Source organism: Lipotes vexillifer, unplaced genomic scaffold, assembly GCF_000442215.2.
Source record: "Lipotes vexillifer unplaced genomic scaffold, Lipotes_vexillifer_v1.1 scaffold1980, whole genome shotgun sequence".
In the NCBI taxonomy this organism is placed as follows: domain Eukaryota; kingdom Metazoa; phylum Chordata; class Mammalia; order Artiodactyla; family Lipotidae; genus Lipotes; species Lipotes vexillifer.
In genome coordinates, this window is record NW_006797999.1 from 1648078 (window position 1) to 1670297 (window position 22220).

Sequence of the window (22220 nt, forward strand, 5' to 3'; positions counted from 1 at the left end):
CGCTCCGCGGCACGTGGGATCTTCCCGGACCGGGGAACGAACCCGCGTCCCCTGCATCGGCAGGCGGACTCTCGACCACTGCGCCACCGGGGGAGCCCCCCTAGCTATTCTTAATATTGGCTTGTATCCTGTCTCCTCTTACATTGCTACGTCTTTTTGCCTTGTAACTCTAGCCAGTGTAGGAGTGTAATAATTACTGTTAACTAAACTATAACTTGACTTCTGAAAATGTAAAGAAGGAAAAAAATTCTCTAAATTTGGATAGGTTCTAATTTGTTTCCTTGGTCCTGCTGTTATACTATAACACTGAAACTACTAAAACGACGCAGATCCTTCTTAAAACATCCAGTTTGAATTGTTTCTAGAGCAATGATGATAAAGGTAAATGAAGAATGCATACTTTTTCATGATGTCCCTCATTCTGAGAAAAAACAACAGATTTCTGAGATGGCTGCTTGAGTAGCAGTGGCACTCTCTTTAGCTATAGGGCACGAGTTTTCTTGGTCCAAAAATAATGGATATTCGAGTGATAAGCTTTGCCTTTATTGGCATAACTTTTATTCCAGTGGGACAGTAGTAAGAGAAGGTCCAAAGTGGTGCTTTATATTTGCTATTTCCTGTCCTGAAGCACTCCTTCCTTGAAGACACAGAAATTTCTAAACCAAGCACTATATGCCAGTGGCTTGAAAGATGTCCACCAAGTGAAGGCTCTAATCTTGCAGAGAACTCTACTGTCCAGAAGAACAAATGTGGAGGAGCACGTGGCCCTGGAGAAGAGATTTTGCTTCTGGAAATACTCCCCACAGAATAGCAGGAAACGAGAGCTACAACCATTGCCGGCAGGGCAGCTTGCTATGGCAACCTAGAGCTGCTTCTTGGGTCCCAGCCTTCCCTAAATGAAAGAAGGGATCGGTACTGAAACACTAAAAGACAAGACAAGTGGGTTTGGAAATTTTCAGTTGCCAGGCTGGTGGCAAGAAGCGCTGAGCCACGTGTGCGACGCGTCTGGGATTCAAGGACACCTGATCTAAGCACAGAGTTTTCTGATAGCGGTTCTTGTCCTTCTGCCTTCCTGAAAAGCCAAAGCCCTGGAGAGGCCGGGATGGCGGTACAAACGGGTGATGAGCTTTTAGATCAGTAATACATCTGTGAACACGGGGGGCTATGATGACTGCAAACGGTCAGCCGCTGGCAGCTGGGGTGCAGGAAATGGGAGGAAATCTCTATTCAGCAGAAGTACAATAGCCTTCTCGTGTGACTGACTGGGAGTTTCATTTCAGAAAGGTTTATGATAACATTGAGATTGTGACTAATAGCAGCAAAATCAAAGAAACTGAGATCAAGTGAAGAGCCTTTACTATTACTGTGCCTTGATTCTTAACCCACCCTGAACTGCCTAGATCATCACAACTACCAAGCCGTTTTCTCTACATCTTCCTCAGTTAGATACAGACCCAGTGGTAAATGCAGACTAGATTTGCTCATTTGTTCTGTCAAAATTCAACCTTCTTAGACTTGAGAAATATTTGCAAAGGACCAGCTATAGAATAGATATCATTAGCACTTTTAATCTTTTTAGCTGGAAACTGTACCACAGCCCTTGGAACACAGAGTGTTTGAGGAAGCATAAATTACATTTATGTATAAAATTAAACTGTGATTTTCTGGCTAATGAAAGACTGTTTATATTATTGCAAGCAGGGTTTCGGGATGCGATATTTTTGTGCCTGCTTAATTTTTAAATATTAGGTCAATGAGAAGTGCTGAATCAAAATTTTATAGTTTTGTATCTAAACGTTAACCAGTTCAATTTCACAGAACTGTGATTGACCCTTTCTTTGATCTCTTAATTGGTAATATAAAATTCACAAAGTTTAGTTTTAGACCTCCATGCTTAAATGCCCCTTGGCTGGTATTAATTAATTCAGTTTCCTTTATTTTGGAATTTTAAAGCTTTGGAACAGGAGTGAGCTAAAATTTACTGCCTACAAAAAGGGTTTGTTAGCAAACTAACACTATAAACATCGTAAGAGGAAATGTTTAGCATATATAAAAGAAACTTATTTTCTAAGCATTTCAGAAACTCCCATTTATGTAAAAAGTTTAATATGTTGGGTAGTATTTATAACTATTCATTAAAGTATAGCTAGAGACTTTGATTTGATACAACTTCCTGACAGGTACTTAATAAATTTGGTATGACAGAATATTCTGAATTTTAAAATATTAAGACTATTGCTTTTATATTTATTTTACTCAATATTTTTATTCATCCTTTTCCCCCATTAGTCCAATTAATGAGACTGTTGACAGGGCATGAAACACACGTACAGGGGCAGAAGCGTGCATTTCCTACTTTACTTGATCATTAACAACCAACTTCTCTGTCCATTTTCATAGATTTAGACATAGTTTTCTTTTTCTTCCTATCACCTACTCCTAAGCCTTTCATGACGGTTATGCTATAGCCAGGAAAGTGGGGATGAGGAGAAGTCCAGGTGGACCCTTTCATCTGGCAAAAGGAAGATGATACAAGTGTAGCTAAATAGGAAGAAGCAGCTGAAAAGAATCTTAATTTTTAAACTAAATGAAGAAAAGCTCTGATGAGCTGAAATATCGGCATTTTGTTTTTAGGTCAATTTTGATAAATTAGTTACTAAGTGGAGAGAATCCCTATTTTTGTCAATGATTTTGTCCTCTGTTTGATGACTTGAACTCAAAAGCCTTGGTTATTTTCTACATCTTCCTCTTTTTCATCAGCCATACACAGTGTGTCCATTCTCTGCCTTCCTTTATTTTATTGGCTGATTGCCTTCATGACCTGCCAGACTATTTCAGGTAGTGTCTCGTGGTTTCACGTAACAGCCTTCTAACTGATCTTCAAGTCATCGTGGACACTGACACCAGATTCACCTAAAAGGCCACTTTGAGATGCCGCTATCTTGTTCAAGATCAGACCATGGTTCCCTACGGTCTCTGTTACCCTGTAGGACAGGAGAGGAACTCCTTAGAGCTACCAAGGCCCCGAGCTCTCTGACCCTAACCTGCCTTTCTCCCTGTGTCTCTCATTATTACCAATATGGTAATTTTGGCATTATCAAAATTATAATTTTGAAGTGGATCGGGCTCCTCTTAGAACATGCCCCGCTCGTCTCTTTTGAGCAAGTAAGCTGACTTGCTCTATATTCTTTTGTTACCGAGTCCAAGCTCACTCTGCTTGCCACATGGCAGCCTAATAAATCGGAGACGAGGTGTTGAGGCAGGGAATATACCACTTTATTCGGAAAGCCGCGGACGGAGAAGGTGGCAGACAGACTACAGTCCCAAAGTAACCGTCGTATCGGGCTTTGGATGCCAGTTTCTTTTATAGCACAGAGAGGGGGAGGAGATAAGGAAGTAAAGTAAAAAGGCCACAAGTTTTGGAAATATCCCCTGGAATGGCCAGCCTCGGGGAGGGCATGTGTTAATGTCTTCTTTCTTGCAGCCATCCGCAGGTGGGCAGGGTCCGGATGTTCCCCTGAACAAAGACACTTTGGTTTAACATTCAGGCCGAAGGGCAGGGTTCCCGTTCAGTGAACAAAAGCAGCGGGAAGCAAGGGTTAAAGTAAAAGAGACAGATCCAACAGGTAGTCAGACTGGGCTCCTCCCTGTTTCACTTTATTCAGGACTCTGCCCTCCTTCCTCCTGGTTGTTTTGTGTAAGCAGACTTCACCTTAGAGCCACGGCAAATATCCACCTTCCGGGAAACCTCCGACCCACGCTCCCATTTCCCAGGAGTCCCTTCCTGCACAGTTACTCTCGCAGGACAGGCCATGGATGTGATGAAGTGTCAAAGAACGACACTGATGATGTGATTCAGTCCATTACATGCACATCTTGTTTCCCCTACTAGATTGGGAGTTCTGAGAGCGTGGACTTTGTCTCACACTACAATTTGTCCAAGAGCCTAGCACATGGTAAGTGATCAGTTAACACTGACTTAATAAAGACAAATATCAAGTTAAAACCCAAACCAGTTTATTTTACATGCATGGCGCATAAAGGAAATGCAAGCACCCACACGTAGCCGGGATAATGTACAGGGGAGATAATGTACAGAGGAGAATCATGAGAGACGGGTTACAATGAGTATCACTGCCAAACAGCACGAGTTAGTACATAATGAGCTCATTTTACAAAGTACTGTTGATAAAAAAGGTAGCTCTAACCTCACAGATTTTTTCCAGAGAGATGATAGTTCTAGGTAATTTGTCAAATGACTGTGAAAGAAATCTAGCTTTTTGCACACCCAGGGCATTAGCCCATAGAAACCTGGCCGTTTGGACAGATGAAAACTGGCTGTGTGGTATGGTGCAAAGAACACACTTTTTAGAGGCATTCAAATCTCTGCTCCCCATTTCTTAGTTATGTATCTTGGAGAAGATACATAACCTCCTTGAGCCTCTGTCAGTTCCTGTGTAACCCGGGAGGGCTGTTATGTGGGTCTGCAGCACCGTGTATCTGGCACCGTGCCTGGCATGGAACAGGCCGGCTTGTTAAAAGGTGGCTGCTTTGATGGGCTTTCTGTATTGCCTCCAGCGTTTTTGCATTTAGTTGGTGCACACACCAGGTTGTCTTCTTTTCTCCACAGTTACTAAGAAGGCGAGGCCAGAAAAAGTTTGAATGTCTGCTGTGGTTTCTAAAAGCAGAGCTTTGCAGGCTCAGAAGTCTGGAGAAATTCCGTGTTAGTTTTTGCCCGCGGCTGGGCTATTAGCTGGTAGCATAAGATCAATAGGGGAGCTTAGGAAAAGGTCTTAGGACCAGGCCTGGTCATACCGATATGCGACAGCTACACATCTTTCAGCAGAACATTTTTTATTTCCTAGTTGGCAATCTCTACACAACAGTTTAATTGAGTCATGTGGATTTATTCATCTCAAGGACTTCACATAAATTATCACTAATTTTTCTATCTAGTATCATTTTATTAGTTATTTTAATGGCCAAACTACATTTAGCGTATCCAGTATGTCTTGCTTTTCTTGGCTAGCTTTACTTGCAAACATATTTTTTTCTCCCTTTTTTTCTTTTTTGCTGTCCTGAGGCAAGTTTTTCAGTCAAAAGTGTCCATATATTGTACAAGCTTTGCCCCGTACCTTCTCAGCTAAGCGCACAGAGCAAACAGAATCTGGAAAACTTTTGAACCTATATGTTTGCTTCGACCATAATCACTCTGAGCCTCGAGGAAAGTCTTTTCTTCCATAATAACGTCAGTGGAGACATTACTTCTTAAAACTCAAACCTAGTAAAATTCTCTCAACTCAGGAAAACATAAACGGGTTTTAAACACACAGTTTTCACTACAGCAGCAATGAATTTACCGGGAAGTCAATAAAGCTTAACCTTTAGGGCCCCTTCACTTGTATGGGTTCCTTCCAAGACCAGTGAGGGCCCTGGCAGCGTATTCAGGCGATCTTATGTTTTTAAAAATTTGCCAAAGTAAACCATTTTTAGATTCTTTTTCTTAAACAGAATCCCCCAAATTGAATAAGCTTTGGGCCCAATAAAGCAGGATCTGCTCTGGCTATTGGTCAAACTCAACTCTCCATAAACTCTCCCGGCTGTGCTTCAAATGTTCTGTTCCATATGGCTCAGAGTCAGTAACTGAGATTGACAGATCTTTTTGCTGTTGTTACACAGAGATGTTCATTATACTAATTTTTTTGTGACAGAATTTACTTTGTTAGCCGACTTGAAAATATAAATTATATTGCACAATAGGAGTTGCAATATGTTGTATAATAGTAGTTCATTTGAGTAGTTTTCATTCCTTAGATGTTCTGTGATACTGGGTTTCCTCTCTCACGATGAAATGTTCTTAGAAAACAATGTCAGATAGTCACATTGAAAAGTAAAAAGGACATTCAAAAATATACAATAACTTTTAAGCAAGATGCTTACCTATGTCTAAAATCTTTATTTCTTGGTGGAAGCAGACAAAAAAAGGTGGAGAAAAAAGCATAGTTAGAAAAGGTTTCTATATCATGAGTTGAATACTGAGATTTTAATTATTTTATGGAAAACTGCTAACTTAGGCTTATCAAATAACTTACAGAATAGGATGATTTTGATAATCACACTTAAATGAACAATGCAAAAACAGCAATTTGTTACTTTAACTATCGGCATTATGGTTGATGGGTTAACCCGACTTGAAGATCCAATATTCTTGTTGAAAGTTATAGGCTTAGTTGGTTTGCTATTATGTCCCAATACTGTAGGAAAATATTTTACGCCTTAATTTCAACCCATGTGAAACAGAAGAGCGACAACCTATATCATAAGGTTATTCCAAAGATAACTGAAGGGGTTTAAAAATCATAGTTCTAGCTTATTGGAGTACAGAGAATTCACTGGAATCAGTGAGACATTTTATACACTGGGTGACTTCATACTCTTTTATGCATTTATGGCTTTTCTTACCTTTAACCATGAATTTAACTGCTTCCTAAGGAGAACTGTAAACACTGGAAAGGTACGTTTAAATAAATAAATCAGTACGTTAGATTCAACATTTTTTAAATAAAGGCATGCTTAGCTCTGATCAAAGTCCCGAGCTACGCAGAGACATACCTCAGTTCCAAGACGCTCGTCACGTTCCCGGAAGGGAGCATCCGCCGCACGTAGTTGAAGTCCCCCACGTACAGGCTGCCGTCGATCCCACAGGCTAACGCCACGGGCGCCAAGAGTTTATTCCCGTCAGCTGGACCATTGCAGCTCGGGCACGAGATGCTGCGCCTCCGGCCGTTGCCCATGATGCTGCTGACGACAGGAGGCTGTTGGGAGATAAACTGATTTTCCCCGTTTCCCTTGTACAGTATACCTAGAAGAGAGAAAACACATTTTTCTTAAGATGAAAGGAGCAGAGATGAAAAGCAAACATGTTCACTCTAGAAACCACAATTCGCTGCCTTTTCGATTTGGACTGGGAAAACTGCCGTCTAAAGTTCTTTTGGAAAGAACTCCGTTCAGTTACCTAGTGTAAGATATTATATGGCAAGATACATAGGATACATCAAAAAATGCCATCTGCTACGGATTTAAAGAATGTCTGGTCGAAGAAACAAAGGACTAACAAGAAACTTAAAAACCCAAATTCTCAACATCAGCGATTCTCAAACTTGGCTACACATCGGAACTGACAGGGGAGCTGTAAAAACTACCGATGCTGGGATCTCACCCTGAGGGATGCTGATTTAATTGATTTGGGGTGCAGCCTTGGCACTGAGATTTTTAAAAACTCTCCAGATGCTCTTAATGTGCAACCGAGTTTGAGAACCATCTCTACACAATGTTCTTCAGGGAACTGCAAGTTTGCCTAATTGTTAAATGATGTCGAAAACATTCTATATTAATCCAACTGATAAAAATGGGCACCGTAAATATGAATTTCTTCTTTATGAGTTTATCACTGACTTTTAAAAAGTTAAATACACCTTATGGGAAACAAAGGTAGGAAATACACATCAAACCTCCAACATACTACTATACTCTGCTAAAGAGTATCCTTCTGGCTTATACTTCAGCCTGACCTGAGAACGCATGTACACGCAACTATTCAAAATTTCAGACATTACAAAACTGGGAAGGGCACTTTATAATTTAAAGTGAATTCTGCTTTTAGACATGAAAGTGCCAATAAATTTAAGAAGACAAAATGCCAGTCTGCTCTATTTTGGTCTGCAATGAAAATCTGAGAGAGAATTCCAAATAAATATTTTCATAGTTAGAAACTGGATTTGAGTGGAGATTCTAATTTTATTCATTTACCATTTTTATACATAGATCACTGGTTCCATTTTGCTCTGACGTAACTGGATGGTCAGCTGTTATTGTTCCATACACATTCAAGATCCTTCTCGGTGTGTTATTCTCTGTAAACACCTGTTGTTTATACTTTTTAACAGATATACTGTTAAAAGAATCAATCCCATGAAAGTACAAACAGGAAACTTGAGAAAGAGTTTTCTCCTCCCACTTTGGGATAATTTTAAAGTGAAGAAGACAGAGCAGAATAATTATGTTCCTCTCACAGCTCAGCACATTTTAGGTGGATCCTGGGATTACGTTTTTAATGCTTTGCTATTTGGGTGATGTAATAATCATAGCCAATCTACACAAAGAAATCAGGACTGATAAAACAGGTTTATTCAAATTTAGGGAAAACCATCTAAATAAGGCTGGATCATAACAACAGATGAAAGGCATTTTGCCTTGAATATTCAAAGAATACATTAGTGAGCCCTAAGATCTTTCTTTCTGTGATTACGTTATTTGACAATTACGGGACTATAATTTCCTAGAAGAGCCAGTTCTGTAAGTTTCATCAGGACAGTCCCCCAAAGTCGGCCTGCTGGTCTACTGCATCTGACTTATTCCTTCATTTCTTAGAGCACTCGGTCTTTCATGATTCTCCTCTGCTATGACAGAACAGGAAGATGAACGTGAGAATATCTATTTCCAGGTTCCAGGTGCCGCACAAACACCCGTCGCTGCCTGCATTTTGGCCTTCTCCTCTTCCTTAATGTATTTCCATAGCTCATCCACCTTGTCATGATCACAAATCACTTTGTTTACTCAATTAGACACACGTCACTTTGAAAAGCCACTACTTGTCAAACTGCTCTTGGATAAAATCTGAATCAGATTTTTAAAATCACAATCAGTTCTCTGTGAATTAGGTTAGCTTTCAACTTAAAATAATACCTATTTTGTAATTTATAACCATTTTTTTGGAGGACGGAATTTGGCATGGCCCAGTTTTTACATCTGACCTGATAGCTTAATAAAAATTCAGGGCTTCCCTGGTGGCGCAGTGGTTGAGAATCTGCCTGCCGATGCAGGGGACACGGGTTCGGGCCCTGGTCTGGGAAAATCCCACATGCCGCGGAGCGGCTGGGCCCGTGAGCCACAACTACCGAGCCTGCGCGTCCGGAGCCTGTGCTCCGTGGCGGGAGAGGCCCGCGCACCGCGATGAAGAGTGGCCCCCGCTCACCGCAACTAGAGAAAGCCCTCGCACAGAAATGAAGACCCAACACAGCCAAAAAAAAAAAAAAATTAACTATACATTATTCTCTGGCAGACTGTACGCATTTTTACTATATATATCCACACGCAGAATATCTATGCGTTTCTTAATCCTCCCGAATATGACACTGAGCGTTGAGTATCAGGTACGGGCTTTCCTGAAGTTCTTTGCTTGTACTCTTCTTACTGGTCCATAATCTCTTGGGTGAAATCCTGTGGCGAACTGGTTATGAACTTTACCCCATGTTCTCATAATAACTGAAATGCACGTGGAGAGGTTTTTCCTCCCATTTTGTTGGTAAAGAACTGGAGGAATATAGCAATATGTCAAACCATGTGAAATATAATTGTAGAGAATTTAATCGAGAGCCGCTACTAGCATGGCAGGCACACGGCTTTGCATTTTGAAAGATGTGGTTAAACCTCGTGTGACTGACGTAGCAGGCTTCAGACACTGCTGATGACCAGAGACGGCATATAGAGCATCCTCTTGGGTTGGGATGCCCCACTTCTCCAAAGCATGTGCTGCACGTGGCACTAGTTTTCGGCTCTGCTCCCAACCTTCTGAGGTGCAAAGTGAACTAAACCTGATGTCCAGGACGCAGCCGGAAAGGAAGGAGAGCTTAGCACCGCTATAAACTAGGAAAGGTGCGAAGGGTCTTTCTGTTTTGTCTTTCTCTTACTGCTGATTCGCTCAGTACGATTCTCCTCTGGAGGCGAGGCACCAGCATTTTCAAGCACTGGCCTGGAAACTGTTTTAGATCGAGCACCTTTGGAAAGTTTAAAATGTATCCTCTCCAACTCCGACACACTTTTTTTTTTTTTTTTTTTACAAAAAGAATCAATATCAAAGCAACATTAGTCTGAAAAAGTGGCCATTAATCATAGTCGAATATGTAGTTGTACTGCATGTGCTCAATTCAGCATCCTGAACCTCAGAAACCTCTGCTACGAGAGACGCTAGATTGTTTCGACCGTATTGTGAAATCTTCTCCTCGGGCTACTCGTCAGAGAAGCGCAGAGTTAGCAGCACGTGGTACATGGTTCAGGACCGGCGGTGAAAGCAAGTTACCTTAGGGTTCCGTCTTTCTAGCAAAGCACCGATACATTATCTGAGATGTAGCCAGCATGTGGGTAAAATGTTACAAACACAGCGAAGACAACAGAATTTGTTTATTAATGTAAATAATATTCTTTGTGAGATGAAGCTGGTCACATTTTGCAAATAATTTATCTCTTTTGGTTTGTGAGATCTGACATGTTTTTTCAGAGCATATTTACTTATAAGGTCTACGACACATACTACTCTGGATTCTTGCTTTTTTTCCTAGATTAGTTGCAAAGTCAAACGACAGTATATGGAACCCAACCTGAGTGGGAGAAGTTTTTTCCCTCAAATACAGTCTAAGAAGAACTGAAAAATAATCTAGATACTGAGAACAGACTAATTATTTAAGGATTAAGACCTACTAGAAACATTTTGGTTAAGTTACTTGGCATTTTATTTTTTCTTTACTTAAAAAAAATCCCCCTCCCTTCATTTTTCGTCAACCTCCCTAAAGCACTTTGGATAAACTCGCTGACTTCCTGGGAAAACTATGCTGGTGGCGAGCATATGAACATTGTGAAGTGTATTATGTAGTTCCCACTTTAGGCCTTTATAGTCTTTGAAAATACACTTTTTTCCCCCTACTAATTCTGATCCTACAGCATGCATGGGATAAAATATTGCTGCAATTTAATCAATTTGAAGGTGAGTAATATTATCTGTGAACAAGATCTTACCATTCTGAACGTCCAATACGTGATGTTTATTTAATGTCCAACCGCCCATGTTGGAAGCATCTAATTCGTAGCCTTGCAATATGGCAGTCCTTTTCTCCCACAAAGTCAGGTCCAAACACGACTCATATTCATATCCAACCGACACTAGAATCACAACAAATCACAGTTCATCTTCCAACCACAGGCAGAAATGGAATTTATTTTATTATTTTGATAAAACTGCTTTTTTCACTGATGTGCTCTGAGACTGTGTTTCCACTTATTTGTGAGCAGAGTCTATTATTATATGAGAAGATTTGATCACATAAAAGGTGTTTTTCTAAAAAATGATCTCCAAGTATTATTTTTGTACTGACTTCATAGAAAAGTAGCATTTTTTCCCACACCACTTTTTCACAAGGGGTTCACAGCACAAAATGAAGTTCAGATCAGGCAACTGGGCGAATCATTAGATCCGATAAATCAGCCCCAAATGCTGATCAGATGATAACAACTAAAAATAACGTCTGCTATCTGAATAATTAGTGATGTTTAGTTTCCAAGAGTATTAAGTTATGGAAAATATTTGTAATAAGTAAGGTTCAATATAGCAAAAAGATAGCCAGGTTATGACACCATATTCATATGTTATCAGGAATGAGCACTAAAACTAGCAGTAAGTTAATACGAACAAATTACAAATGGAAAACTTCAGAGTTCACAATGAAACGTGGGTTTTAAAATCTAGAACAAAGTGAAGGGAGAAGTGGCAATTATCTGACTGATTTGAACTAATTCCAGTCCAAATTATATATTAATTTCAGAATAAAATGTCTACTATATTTTCAGGTAACAGCTAATAGAACAAAACACATGTTTTCCTTTAGTTTTTGATGTTCTGAGCCTGAGCTTGGAGCTACACTATGCATACCTCAACAGGTCAAACTTTGACTGCATTGTCCAGTCATGCAGTGAGACAACTAGTTTGATGTTTTAAGAATATCATTCCGCTGAGTTGACTATTTCTTCCAGTCAGAAGAGCTGGAATAATTTTTGGACACAAATGCTGTCTGATGTCATGTTAAAATATCACTATGAGTTGAAACTACACTAGCTGTTAGATACTGAAAATATTTAAAAAAAAGGATAAGGAAAGCTAACGAAATAAAATTATAAAGGAAAGAAAGAAACGAAAACAGGAAGGGACACAATAAGGAAAAAAACATGAAAAAAAGGATATGGCAGCCTGAAATCTCATTCAGAACATTCTTCTAAGATATAACTTCAGCCAGAAAAATGGATGCTTTCTCCTTTTCATCATATGGAATACATTCCTCCTCCCCATGGTAGATCTAAACAAACCAGCTTATCACTTTCCCAGGCAACCTTACTGTCTTCCTCTCTGCTCATCCATGGATTTTCACGTGTTACAAAATGCATTTTATGTTAGTTCTGACTTCAGGACAATGTTTTCGGTTCAGAATATATATCTACATGGGACTTACCAACAGCTTCAGATAGACCATAGACCTTTTGATTATAAGCATCTGTTTTATCCCATATAAAAGTATAGGCCAAGTTCGGTGAGGCAGGAAACCACTTTTGAAAGAGTCTTCCTACTACAGCTACCATCAGATGAACCTTCATTAAATTAAATGGGATAACGGACTGGGTCATGGTGATCTTAAGTACTGACTTATATCCGGCAGCTCTGGAACTCAGGTAGGAAAGTTTCAAATCTGTTCCTGGAATTGTGGTTTCTTCATGGAGTACCTAGGGTTGAAGAAAGCAGAAGCTTCAAACGGTGATCATGTACGACTCTTAGGTAAAATGCGTTGAAAAGAACGGAGCAGAGCAACTAAAGTAAGACCCTAAAGAGTCACTAATCATAAACACGCATTTGAGATGTTATCTTATTCAATAATTAAAAATAACTCCTCTGCCAGCCCAATTTTTCTTCTCCTGAAAGCTTCTTGTCATTTATTCTGAGTTAATCACAGCTCAGGTGCTACCCCTCATACAGGAAATACTGTGACTGCTCCAGCAGGCTGACATGCAATGACTCGTTAGTTTATGGTCACTGTGGATTCTCACTAACCCATCTTTCACGCCTATGGCCCTGAAGAATTAGAGCAGACATTTGTAAGACGGTTAGCTCAGCACAGCGATGTGGTCCAGGCCAAAGATCTGGCCCACGCCAGCTGGCTCATTTAGGGATTAAACCTACTCCTAAAGGCAGGAATGATAGCAAAACAGACCAATTCATCTGGGTTAAATTGTAGCAAATTCCATATTCATGTTGAAAGGTAATAGCACATGCTCATAATTAGCTAAACACTGAGCTTCAGCTCACCACTGATTTTTGATATGATGGTACGTGAACTAATAGTTTCAAGTTGCGTAAATTTTCCCCCAGAGAACAACTAATGTGTTGTTGAATGCACGCAAAAGACACTCCATATATACTTTTTGAATTGAAACGAGTGTAAAAAGTTAACATAATTACCTGCATAAGAATCATCTCCTTTACAAATGTAAGAAATCAAATTCTTAACCCCACAATGTACGCATTGCTGTGACTTGGTCAACGAATGCCAACAAATTTATCCTGACATATGCAAAATATATTATGCCAAAACACTATTTAAATGTTTTGAAAAATTTATGTTACATTGTGTATAAAATCTATCCAAACAATTCAGATTCTGCTTACTAGTGATGCCATTAGTTTGGTTAATAACAACAGCTCTTCCTAGGCTTAGGACATCTACTGTAAAGTGCGAGACTATCTATGTTTAAGAACCTACCCCAGGAACTCACCACTTTCTCTACTAAGAATTAAATAGCGTATTCTCAAAGGCTGCCTCATACTGCTCTATGAATATTCATTATTCAGACTTAAAGGACTACTTTTTCGCTTAGAAAAATCTTAGAATAGCGATTCAGTGTTCAGTAGTGTTTCTCCTCCTTCCAGTTCCTCTCACGTGAAACGGTTAGGAATGATGTATATCTGTCGTACAAAATTTTTTTAAAGTTTATTTATTTTTGGCTGTGTTGGGTCTTCTTCGTTGCTGCACGTGGGCTTTTCTCTAGTTGCGGCGAGCGGGGGCTGCTCTTTGTTGCGGTGCGCGGGCTTCTCATTGCGGTGGCTTCTCTTGTTGTGGAGCACGGGCTCTAGGCACACGGGCTTCAGTAGTTGTGTCACGTGGGCTCAGTAGTTGTGGCTCGCGGGCTCTAGAGCGCAGGCTCAGTAGTTGCGGCGCGCAGGCTTAGTTGCTCCGCGGCACGTGGGATCTTCCCGGACCGGGGCTCGAACCCGTGTCCCCTGTATCGGCAGGTGGATTCCCAACCACTGCACCACCAGGGAAGCCCTGCCATACAAATTTTAATAACTTAAGTAGAACCCGTGCTACTGAGGGTATCGCTGTGTCACTTTCAATATAAACAATCACGCAGTTGGAAGTACCACAAGAGAAGGGGGGCTAAACGAGCTTCCCTTCGGCCTCTGTGTCAGGGCTGGCACGAAGCGGGATGCGATGCAATCTAGCAGATGAAGAAGGCATTGCTATGCTGTAACAGACACAGCGATTTATTACAGTTGGCATTTTCCTTACCAACCATGCTGACTGAATTCAGACACAGACTGTCTTAAGCAAAATAGTTTATGAAGATCCAGAAACTTTCTAGAGCTCTATTAGACTTAGGGAAACCCTTACGTTTAAGATTGACAGTACTTTTGTAGGACTGTAGGGTACAGGGTGAATCATCTGAACAGAACTCACTGTTCTATATCATTGGGGTGAAATACCAGTGGGTTAGTTTGAAAAATAGATTTTGTGACTCTTGAATGGCCCTGAAAATATAAGTGATTGAAACCTCAGGCATATAATTTACTTCCTCTTAATTTATTTGCAAAATAATTTCACATAAATTTGATAGGTTTTCCATAGGTAAGGCAGTCTTTCATGAATATACATTTCTGTGGTCTTCTAGGAGTTACTTCTGTATTTCAAAATATCGTGTGTTATTCCTAATTTTAATAACTGATTACTGTCTTTGTCATCAGTAGCCTATTTCCCTGGAACAAATATCTGCAATTTAGTTCATTAAAACGTGTTTCTCCTAGGTAATTTAATTTGACCATATTTTTTGCATTAGTGGGAAAAGTAAATCCAGCCCGAGCGGAAAAACCAACCATTAAGCCGATTTTTGCCAGCTGCCTGGTCTGTAAGCTCCATCCTGGACTTGGTTAAACACGCGGAAACCACGTCCCCCCAGCTCTACCTCCAAGTCTGTCTAATCCATTCCCTCTTCTTTATTTCCACAACCATCATGACTGGTGGGCCCTCTGCCTCGGGGTGCTGGGTCTGTATGGAAGAGTACAGTGAATATCATTCTGTTCACCGGTCTGTGTCTCCTTCTATTATTGTATGCATTTTGTCACTTGAGTTAGCATTAGAGAAATGCTGAAAAATCCACATTGGCCCCCTGGTTCCATGTCATCTAAAGAATTCAAGGCATCCAATGTACGGTATTTCTGGGCCATATGCATTATCTGGCCCCAGTCTTTCCCCAAGAGTGTCCTACACCTTTAAATTGCTCCCCAGTTTTTATACAACAGCATTTGTTTTTACCACCATGCTGTTGCTCACACATTTTCTTCTATCTGGAATATCCTTTCCCCCCTTTGAAGGCCAGCCTCTTCAGTGATGTTTCCCTTGGCTTCCTTAGGAACTGACCTCTCTTTGGAACTTCCATAGTTCTTCATTCAAATCTTTATCACATGTAGAATGGCTTACAATAATCATTAAGCAGTAGAATATTGAGAGTAATGACCATGTACAGTAGCACTTGGTAGAATGTCAGTTAGGAGGTCAGGTACAGGCACTAAAACCTTTTTCCAATGAATGAATACATGAGCAAAGACATTATTAGCTGTCGAGCTTAAGCTGTTTTCCCATTTGGCTACAATTAATACACAGATACAGATATAGCTTGAGGAAAAAGTATTTTTAATAGATCTTTAAGGAATAACGAGATATCTTACTATAGAAATACCTATCCTTGTACATACACACACCACATTTCTATATGTCAATTCTATAGAATTATTTAGGATAGCACTGGAATTCTGTAATCCTGTAATAACATTCTTTGGAAACCCCGTGATCTGAAAATGGTTTATATAAAAGCAATGCCTGCTAGAACATCCTACCTGTGTCTCGGGAATAATGGGACTGTCTTCAGGAGAAGATCTAAAAAAGGTGGATAAAGGTGACGACACAATGATAGGATTCGGCCTCACGAAGCCACTTAGATCACAGCTGGGAATGTCATTCTCCTCTTTCTTCATGACTAGGGTATCCATCACATAAAAGACATTCCATGGAATCCACACAGTATGATACTGAGTGAGGAACGGGGATCGTTCAAATACCAAAGTTAGAGAAGCCCCGCCATTCGCCACCAAGTCAAACCTAAGAAAAAACAAGACGTGCTTAGTGAATTATCTGGATCTCAGGTAACTCCAGTCACTCACCTCCCCAAATCAATATGCTTTATAAAGAAAAACTTCTCCCAACGTTTATATGAAATAGTTTCAAATCTACAGGAATATTAAATGAATTATACAATGACCATCCATACGCCCTTAACTTAGACTTACTATTTATTAACATTTTTCCAAATTTGCTTTATCTATCTACCTATCTACTCCCTGAGCTTAAGTTGTAGATATTACAAAATCTCACTTTCAAATATTTCAACATGAATCTTCTAAGACGAAGAACATTCTCCTATAAAACCACAACACTATTATTATGCCTTAGGAAATGAAATCAACTTTTAAAGACCTACATGAGTATATAACTTTAAATTTCTGCCACCATGTACTGTCACAGATTTCTGGAGTCTAAAAGTTGTTGCATTTCCATATTAGAAGGGACAATAAAACATGCTGGGTGATACAAGCATGCCTAGTTTTTATTATTATTATTTTTTTGCGGTACGCGGGCCTCTCACTGTTGTGGCCTCTCCCGTTGCGGAGCACAGGCTCCGGACCCGCAGGCTCAGCGGCCATGGCTCACGGGCCCAGCCGCTCCGCGGCATGTGGGATCTTCCCGGACCAGGGCACGAACCCGTGTCCCCTGCATCGGCAGGCGGACTCTCAACCACTGCGCCACCAGGGAAGCCCAAGCATGCCCAGTTTTTATACTTAAAATACTTCAAACAGAGACAGGGTGCTGGGATTAACTTACATTCCATCCTGGCGGGTAATAGTATATCCATATTCTGGGTAATGGAAAAATGAGACATTCACTCCAATAAGTGGCGTCCCATCAGCAGTTAGTACTTGGCCTCTGATGACGGATGCAAGGCTGTGGGAAAAGTAGAAGAACTAGAATGAACATTTGTCTTTTCAGGCCAACGTTATCAGGATGTAGAGATAATTCAATCTAAGGATAAAATAACACTACTGCATACACTTGTAATCACAGAAACCAGACCTGAAATACTCCCAAGACAATGTTCCTTCTAATTCATTGTAATCCACATTCTCGAAACGGCTGGTGCTTACCCGGGGTTTTAATTCATTGCAATCTGGATTTTGGAGAGTTATCAAGACCAATAATTTAGAGATGAATTTTTAAAATTATAAGCTGCACTTTTTTCATGTCATATACCTGGTGCTTGCATGAAGGAAAGTATACTTTCCAATTAATTCCAAGGCAATTGGAAAATCTACAGGGACCAAAAACTACAAGATTTAAGGGGGCAATAAGGAGCATTTGTGAAACAACTTTTAATCAGCTGCTGGGTCTAACTGCATTAATGCTATTAAACTGCTGCAGAACCAGGAGTTCTGGTGTAAATCATCTTCTTTTGCTCAGTGAGACACAAGACACCTGCTTTCCCTTACTGGTTTATTTTCGGGCCATTACTGCTCTGCAAAGCACCAGTCCAACAGCTTATGCAATCTTACTGCCATGCCGTTGGCAGTTCCATGACATTATTTCATAATTTATATTATTTAGTGAGCTCAGCTTAAAAAAAAGTGCACTTCTGTTTTGCCTTTTGGAGTCTTTTCATTGCTCCTTTTGAAACATTTCCAACTGTGCTAACAAAAATCAGCTAGTTAAATGAAGATCTATTGACTCCTTAATGGGATGTCCTGTTATGTTTCAAGTACTGAAATTGACAAAGTATGGGAACTATGTCAAAAATGCTTGAAATGCGAAGTTTGGTGAAGGATGTGCCAAACAGGAGAAACTGCTTTTTAAAGAAAGCACTTTCCTCAACTTCACAGTCATCAGCATTTCATATAAAGGGCTTCTCACTGATGATAATATCACTACAAGTCTATGTAAGGAAAAGCTGCATTAACCTCTTATTGAAAGGACTGTCTCCGGGTATGACATGGGTGCTATCAGATCCTATGAGAAAACTGATTCGGTCATAGAAGGGTTTGGCAGCTTGCTGAGATGGTGATTGTAAGCTTTGGCTAATGATATCCTGGGGATCAGGTAATCCGCGACAGTAGGGCTGATTTTGGCAGGAACTCTGTAAACAGCAATCAGGATCCATGCAGTCAATGAGTCCATCTGTAGATAGAAATGTAAACCAGTAAGAGAACTCCTCTTTTTCTGCCGTGATGTAGAGTACGTTTTGTTTGTTGACTGGCTTTTTTCACATCAAATGATTCGCTCCCCCTATCTGATAGTAATTTCTAGGAGGCATACTTTTTGAAACCAAATGAAATACAACACCTGCAGTTGCTTTCATAGACAGTAAATGTTTGGATTGGAGATGGCTGGAAAAAAATCATATAATGTTGATTCTGAGTAAAAAATAAAAAATGACTGTTTAGAACAAGCCATCACATGCAGACCTCGTTTTATTGCTCTTCACAGATATTGAGTTTTTTACAAATCGGAGGTTTGTGGCAACCCTGTGTGGAGCAAGTCTATCGGCGCCATTTTCCCAACAGCATTTGCTCACTTCGTGTCTCTGTTACATTTTTGTATTTCTCGCGATACTCCACTTTTGCATTATTATTATATTTGTGATGGTCACCTGTGATCACTGAGCTCTGAGGTTACTACTGTAACTGTTTTGAGGTGCCACGAACTGTGCCCATACACAACGGTGGACTTAATTGGTAAATACTGTGTGTGTTCAGACTGCTCCACTAACCGGCTGTTCCCCCATCTAAAATTTGGGAAAAGGTCAGAACATGAAAGTCCGTGAAATACATATACAGAGTAAGATATAATGAATGAGATTAGCCAACCGCCTTTCAAGGAAATCATTTTCCCAGGGATGGTAAAGTGTGTTCCGTATAAAATTAAGGCATTGCTCATATTTTAAACAGGAACCTGAGCTCTTAATACACGTCCTTTAAAATGCAGATGTTAATAAAAATGTGGCTAATGTAAATACGCCATAATATCGGAAATGATAAGAAACCTATCACTAAAAATTGACCTACACTGTTGGTGACATAACAAGAGTAATGGGTAGAATCTTCCAGAGCATTCTCCAGGAATATCAGAAGGAAACTACATTCAATGGCCCGTGTAAGAATTTTGTTTGAAACATTTAAACCATTCCATTAGCAGATAAGAGTCAGGTTATGATGGTTGATGCCATTATCCTTTAAGGTCATTTTTCAGTGACCAGTTGATACATGAATTTTGATCTGCTTGGCAATTTCATTTCTCAGTGTAGATTAATAAAACCATTAGTTTCCGAAGACTTTAACTGCCTTTGGGAGAACAGACAAAAAATCATTATAAAATCTTCACACCTAAGTTTTAGGTCTTGGTGTGACCCTACTATGGCAAACTCAGCTGAAAATATCTAGCTGACCTTATATATTTTATTTACACAAGTGTTTTGAAATAACTTTTCTTTTTAAAAAAAACACACTAGTCATTTTTTTTCTTTTTGCTTTAGGCTACTCTCATTAATAGAACATAAGCTTGCCCATTCATTATCTGACAGCAAACTGAGACAAAAGAAAGCAGACTAAATTGAATTATATTGCCCAGGCTAGAATTAGGTCAACAACACAGATAAGGTAAGAAACAGGAGATGAGGGGCCTGGCTCCCACCTGAAGAACGTTGTCAACACTTGTGGTTTCTCGTAACACTCATTTCCCCTTCTTTGTGCAACAGCTCTGAACTTTCATTTGGGTACCCAGTTCTCCCCAACTCTCAAGTCTATGTGCCTATTTCCCTTCGTGCTTGGTTCAGAAATGTACATGTGAGCTAACTTGTCAAGCCAGATTGAATTTCAGGAACTATCTAAAAAGCAATCCTGCCCCATCAGCTCCCATCCCCCCAGGCTTGGAGCTGTAAGGCTGTGAGGCCGGGGTTGCTGCCTCCCTCTTGCTGCCACTACAGCAGAACCTGTCTGGGAACGGAGTCATCCCAGAAGAGGCAAAGTCAAGAGCTGGAGACCTAAGACAACAGGTCATAGTGACGCCTTTGGGGCTTCTGCAATAAGCTGACCCTGACCTCCTGAGCTTTTCAGTTCTAGAAGCCAAAGCATTGCCTACTTCCTTAAGCCTGTTTGGGTTGTGGCCTTTCTGTCACTTGAAACTGAAAGAGATGCCGTTTATCCAGAGACACTAACTAAAAATCTCACTATTTCCCTTATAGTTGAAAAAACAGGCTTAATACGTAAATATTGGAATTAAGTGTATGGTGTTGGACTCTTTTTACATTACTATTTTAACTTTTTGACACCATAATTTGACATGAAAATGTATGAGTCAGAATTTCTGATAAGTAGATCTTATTACATAGTTTTTTAAATTATAGCTACATTTTCATGTAGATGTCTGTTATATTTCTAAAAAATGGGTTAACTACTTGAAACTGTATATTTATTCTTTGACAAAAATTTAAAATCATGTTTAAGAAAGTCAAATGAAACTGAGCTTTGAAATTTCATAGAAATTTATCAAAATATTGCTTTCTTAGCCAAAAGGCCACAAAGATGAAAAATGTCTAAATATTCTTCAATATTTCTAGTGGAAGAAAGATGAAACTATGATAGAGGCTTTTTTTTCAAGAGGATATGTTATAATAATGCAATATATTGCATTTTTCTCCATCTGTCTCAAAGAAATAGAAGCATAGTTATGAAGATTCAGATGTTTAAAACCGTAGATGGTTGACCTAGTGCCCCTAAATCATTTTCAGCTTCAAAAAACAATTTAAAAAAAGCCCTTTCAGTAACAATTCATGATCATATGTTGAGACTTCATGAGGAATCTTTAATCTGTTTTATGATGTACCTAAGAGCGCTGACTCCATGGATTTAGAATGGGGTGTGCATATGCTCGGGAGAGTAATTCCACACAAATATTTTATATTCTTACAGGTTTTTCCCCTACGTTTGTTTTTTAACATAAGTAGAAACTACTTAATAGTGAAAGTACTTCCAAACATTATATTTTATCTCCATTAATCTGGTAAATTAAGGGTTAAATTCCCCCCCCCCCACTTTGTCCCCCATTATATCCCCACAGTGTCTTCCTTTAGGCACTATATGGTACAGCTGGCCAAAGAGGAATGCTCAAATTTCATCATTCATCTTTGTTAGTTTATAAAACGCAAACATGCATCTGGCATGTAGTCTGCAGGTCATAAAACTGCATGAGATTGACACCTTCTGAACTAATCAGGTGGGAATGCATTTTTACAAGCCTCTCTGCTAACATCAATCAGAGAAAGAATCTCATTTTCAACAGCCGAGTTGCAGGGACACATGGTTTGTTATTTTTCTGCAGAGTTTATCAGTAACTTGCCCAAGCAAGTGACGGATGGTTATGAATCTGGCTTCCTATAACTCGAGAAAACATTTTTCATTCTTTGTCTATACTCACGTGGCTAGGGCTATCTAGTAAAACTAAGCTGATTACCCACTTGCCCAAATGTATACGGTAGTAAAAGTGACTTCGTGGAAGAGCTTCTCAAAATCATCAATGTTCCATTTTAGTCTCAGGAATATTAGGTCGGCTTAAATTGAGATTGGTGTGGAAGCCTTAGCTAATAGAATTAATCGTAAAAAAATCTAAAGAAAATCAGAACTGTTCAAAACCCACTGAATAACAACTCCAATGATCAGTTAAGAGCCCCTCTTTCTCCTGGTTAGGCTTCGCAATGTTAAGTGGTACTTTGATATAGACAATCTAGAGTATGCTTCCTTCCACTTAATCCTCAATGTTACTGTTCTGTTATCATTTCAAAACATGTTCTCATCTTTCTTAACCCTTTCATTGGTTTGTAACAGTGGCTGGCAAACTTACTTCATAAAGGGCCAGATAAAAAATATTTTAGACTTTGTGGACCATATAGTCCCTGCTACAAGTATTTAACTC

At 39.7% G+C, this 22220-nt stretch overlaps 1 protein-coding gene across 1 annotated transcript in view; it reads right to left on the minus strand.

The window, feature by feature from the left end:
• The window catches only part of TENM3 (teneurin transmembrane protein 3), a 181564-nt gene that overhangs the window by 43713 nt on the left and 115631 nt on the right, over window positions 1–22220 (minus strand). The window contains exons 12-17 of the mRNA XM_007470027.1: window positions 18215–18431; window positions 17088–17207; window positions 16046–16307; window positions 12336–12603; window positions 10852–10995; window positions 6613–6862 (exon numbers count right to left, since the gene is read on the minus strand). Coding sequence (XP_007470089.1) covers window positions 6613–6862; window positions 10852–10995; window positions 12336–12603; window positions 16046–16307; window positions 17088–17207; window positions 18215–18431 — 1261 coding nt within the window. The remainder of the gene's footprint in view (window positions 1–6612; window positions 6863–10851; window positions 10996–12335; window positions 12604–16045; window positions 16308–17087; window positions 17208–18214; window positions 18432–22220) is intronic.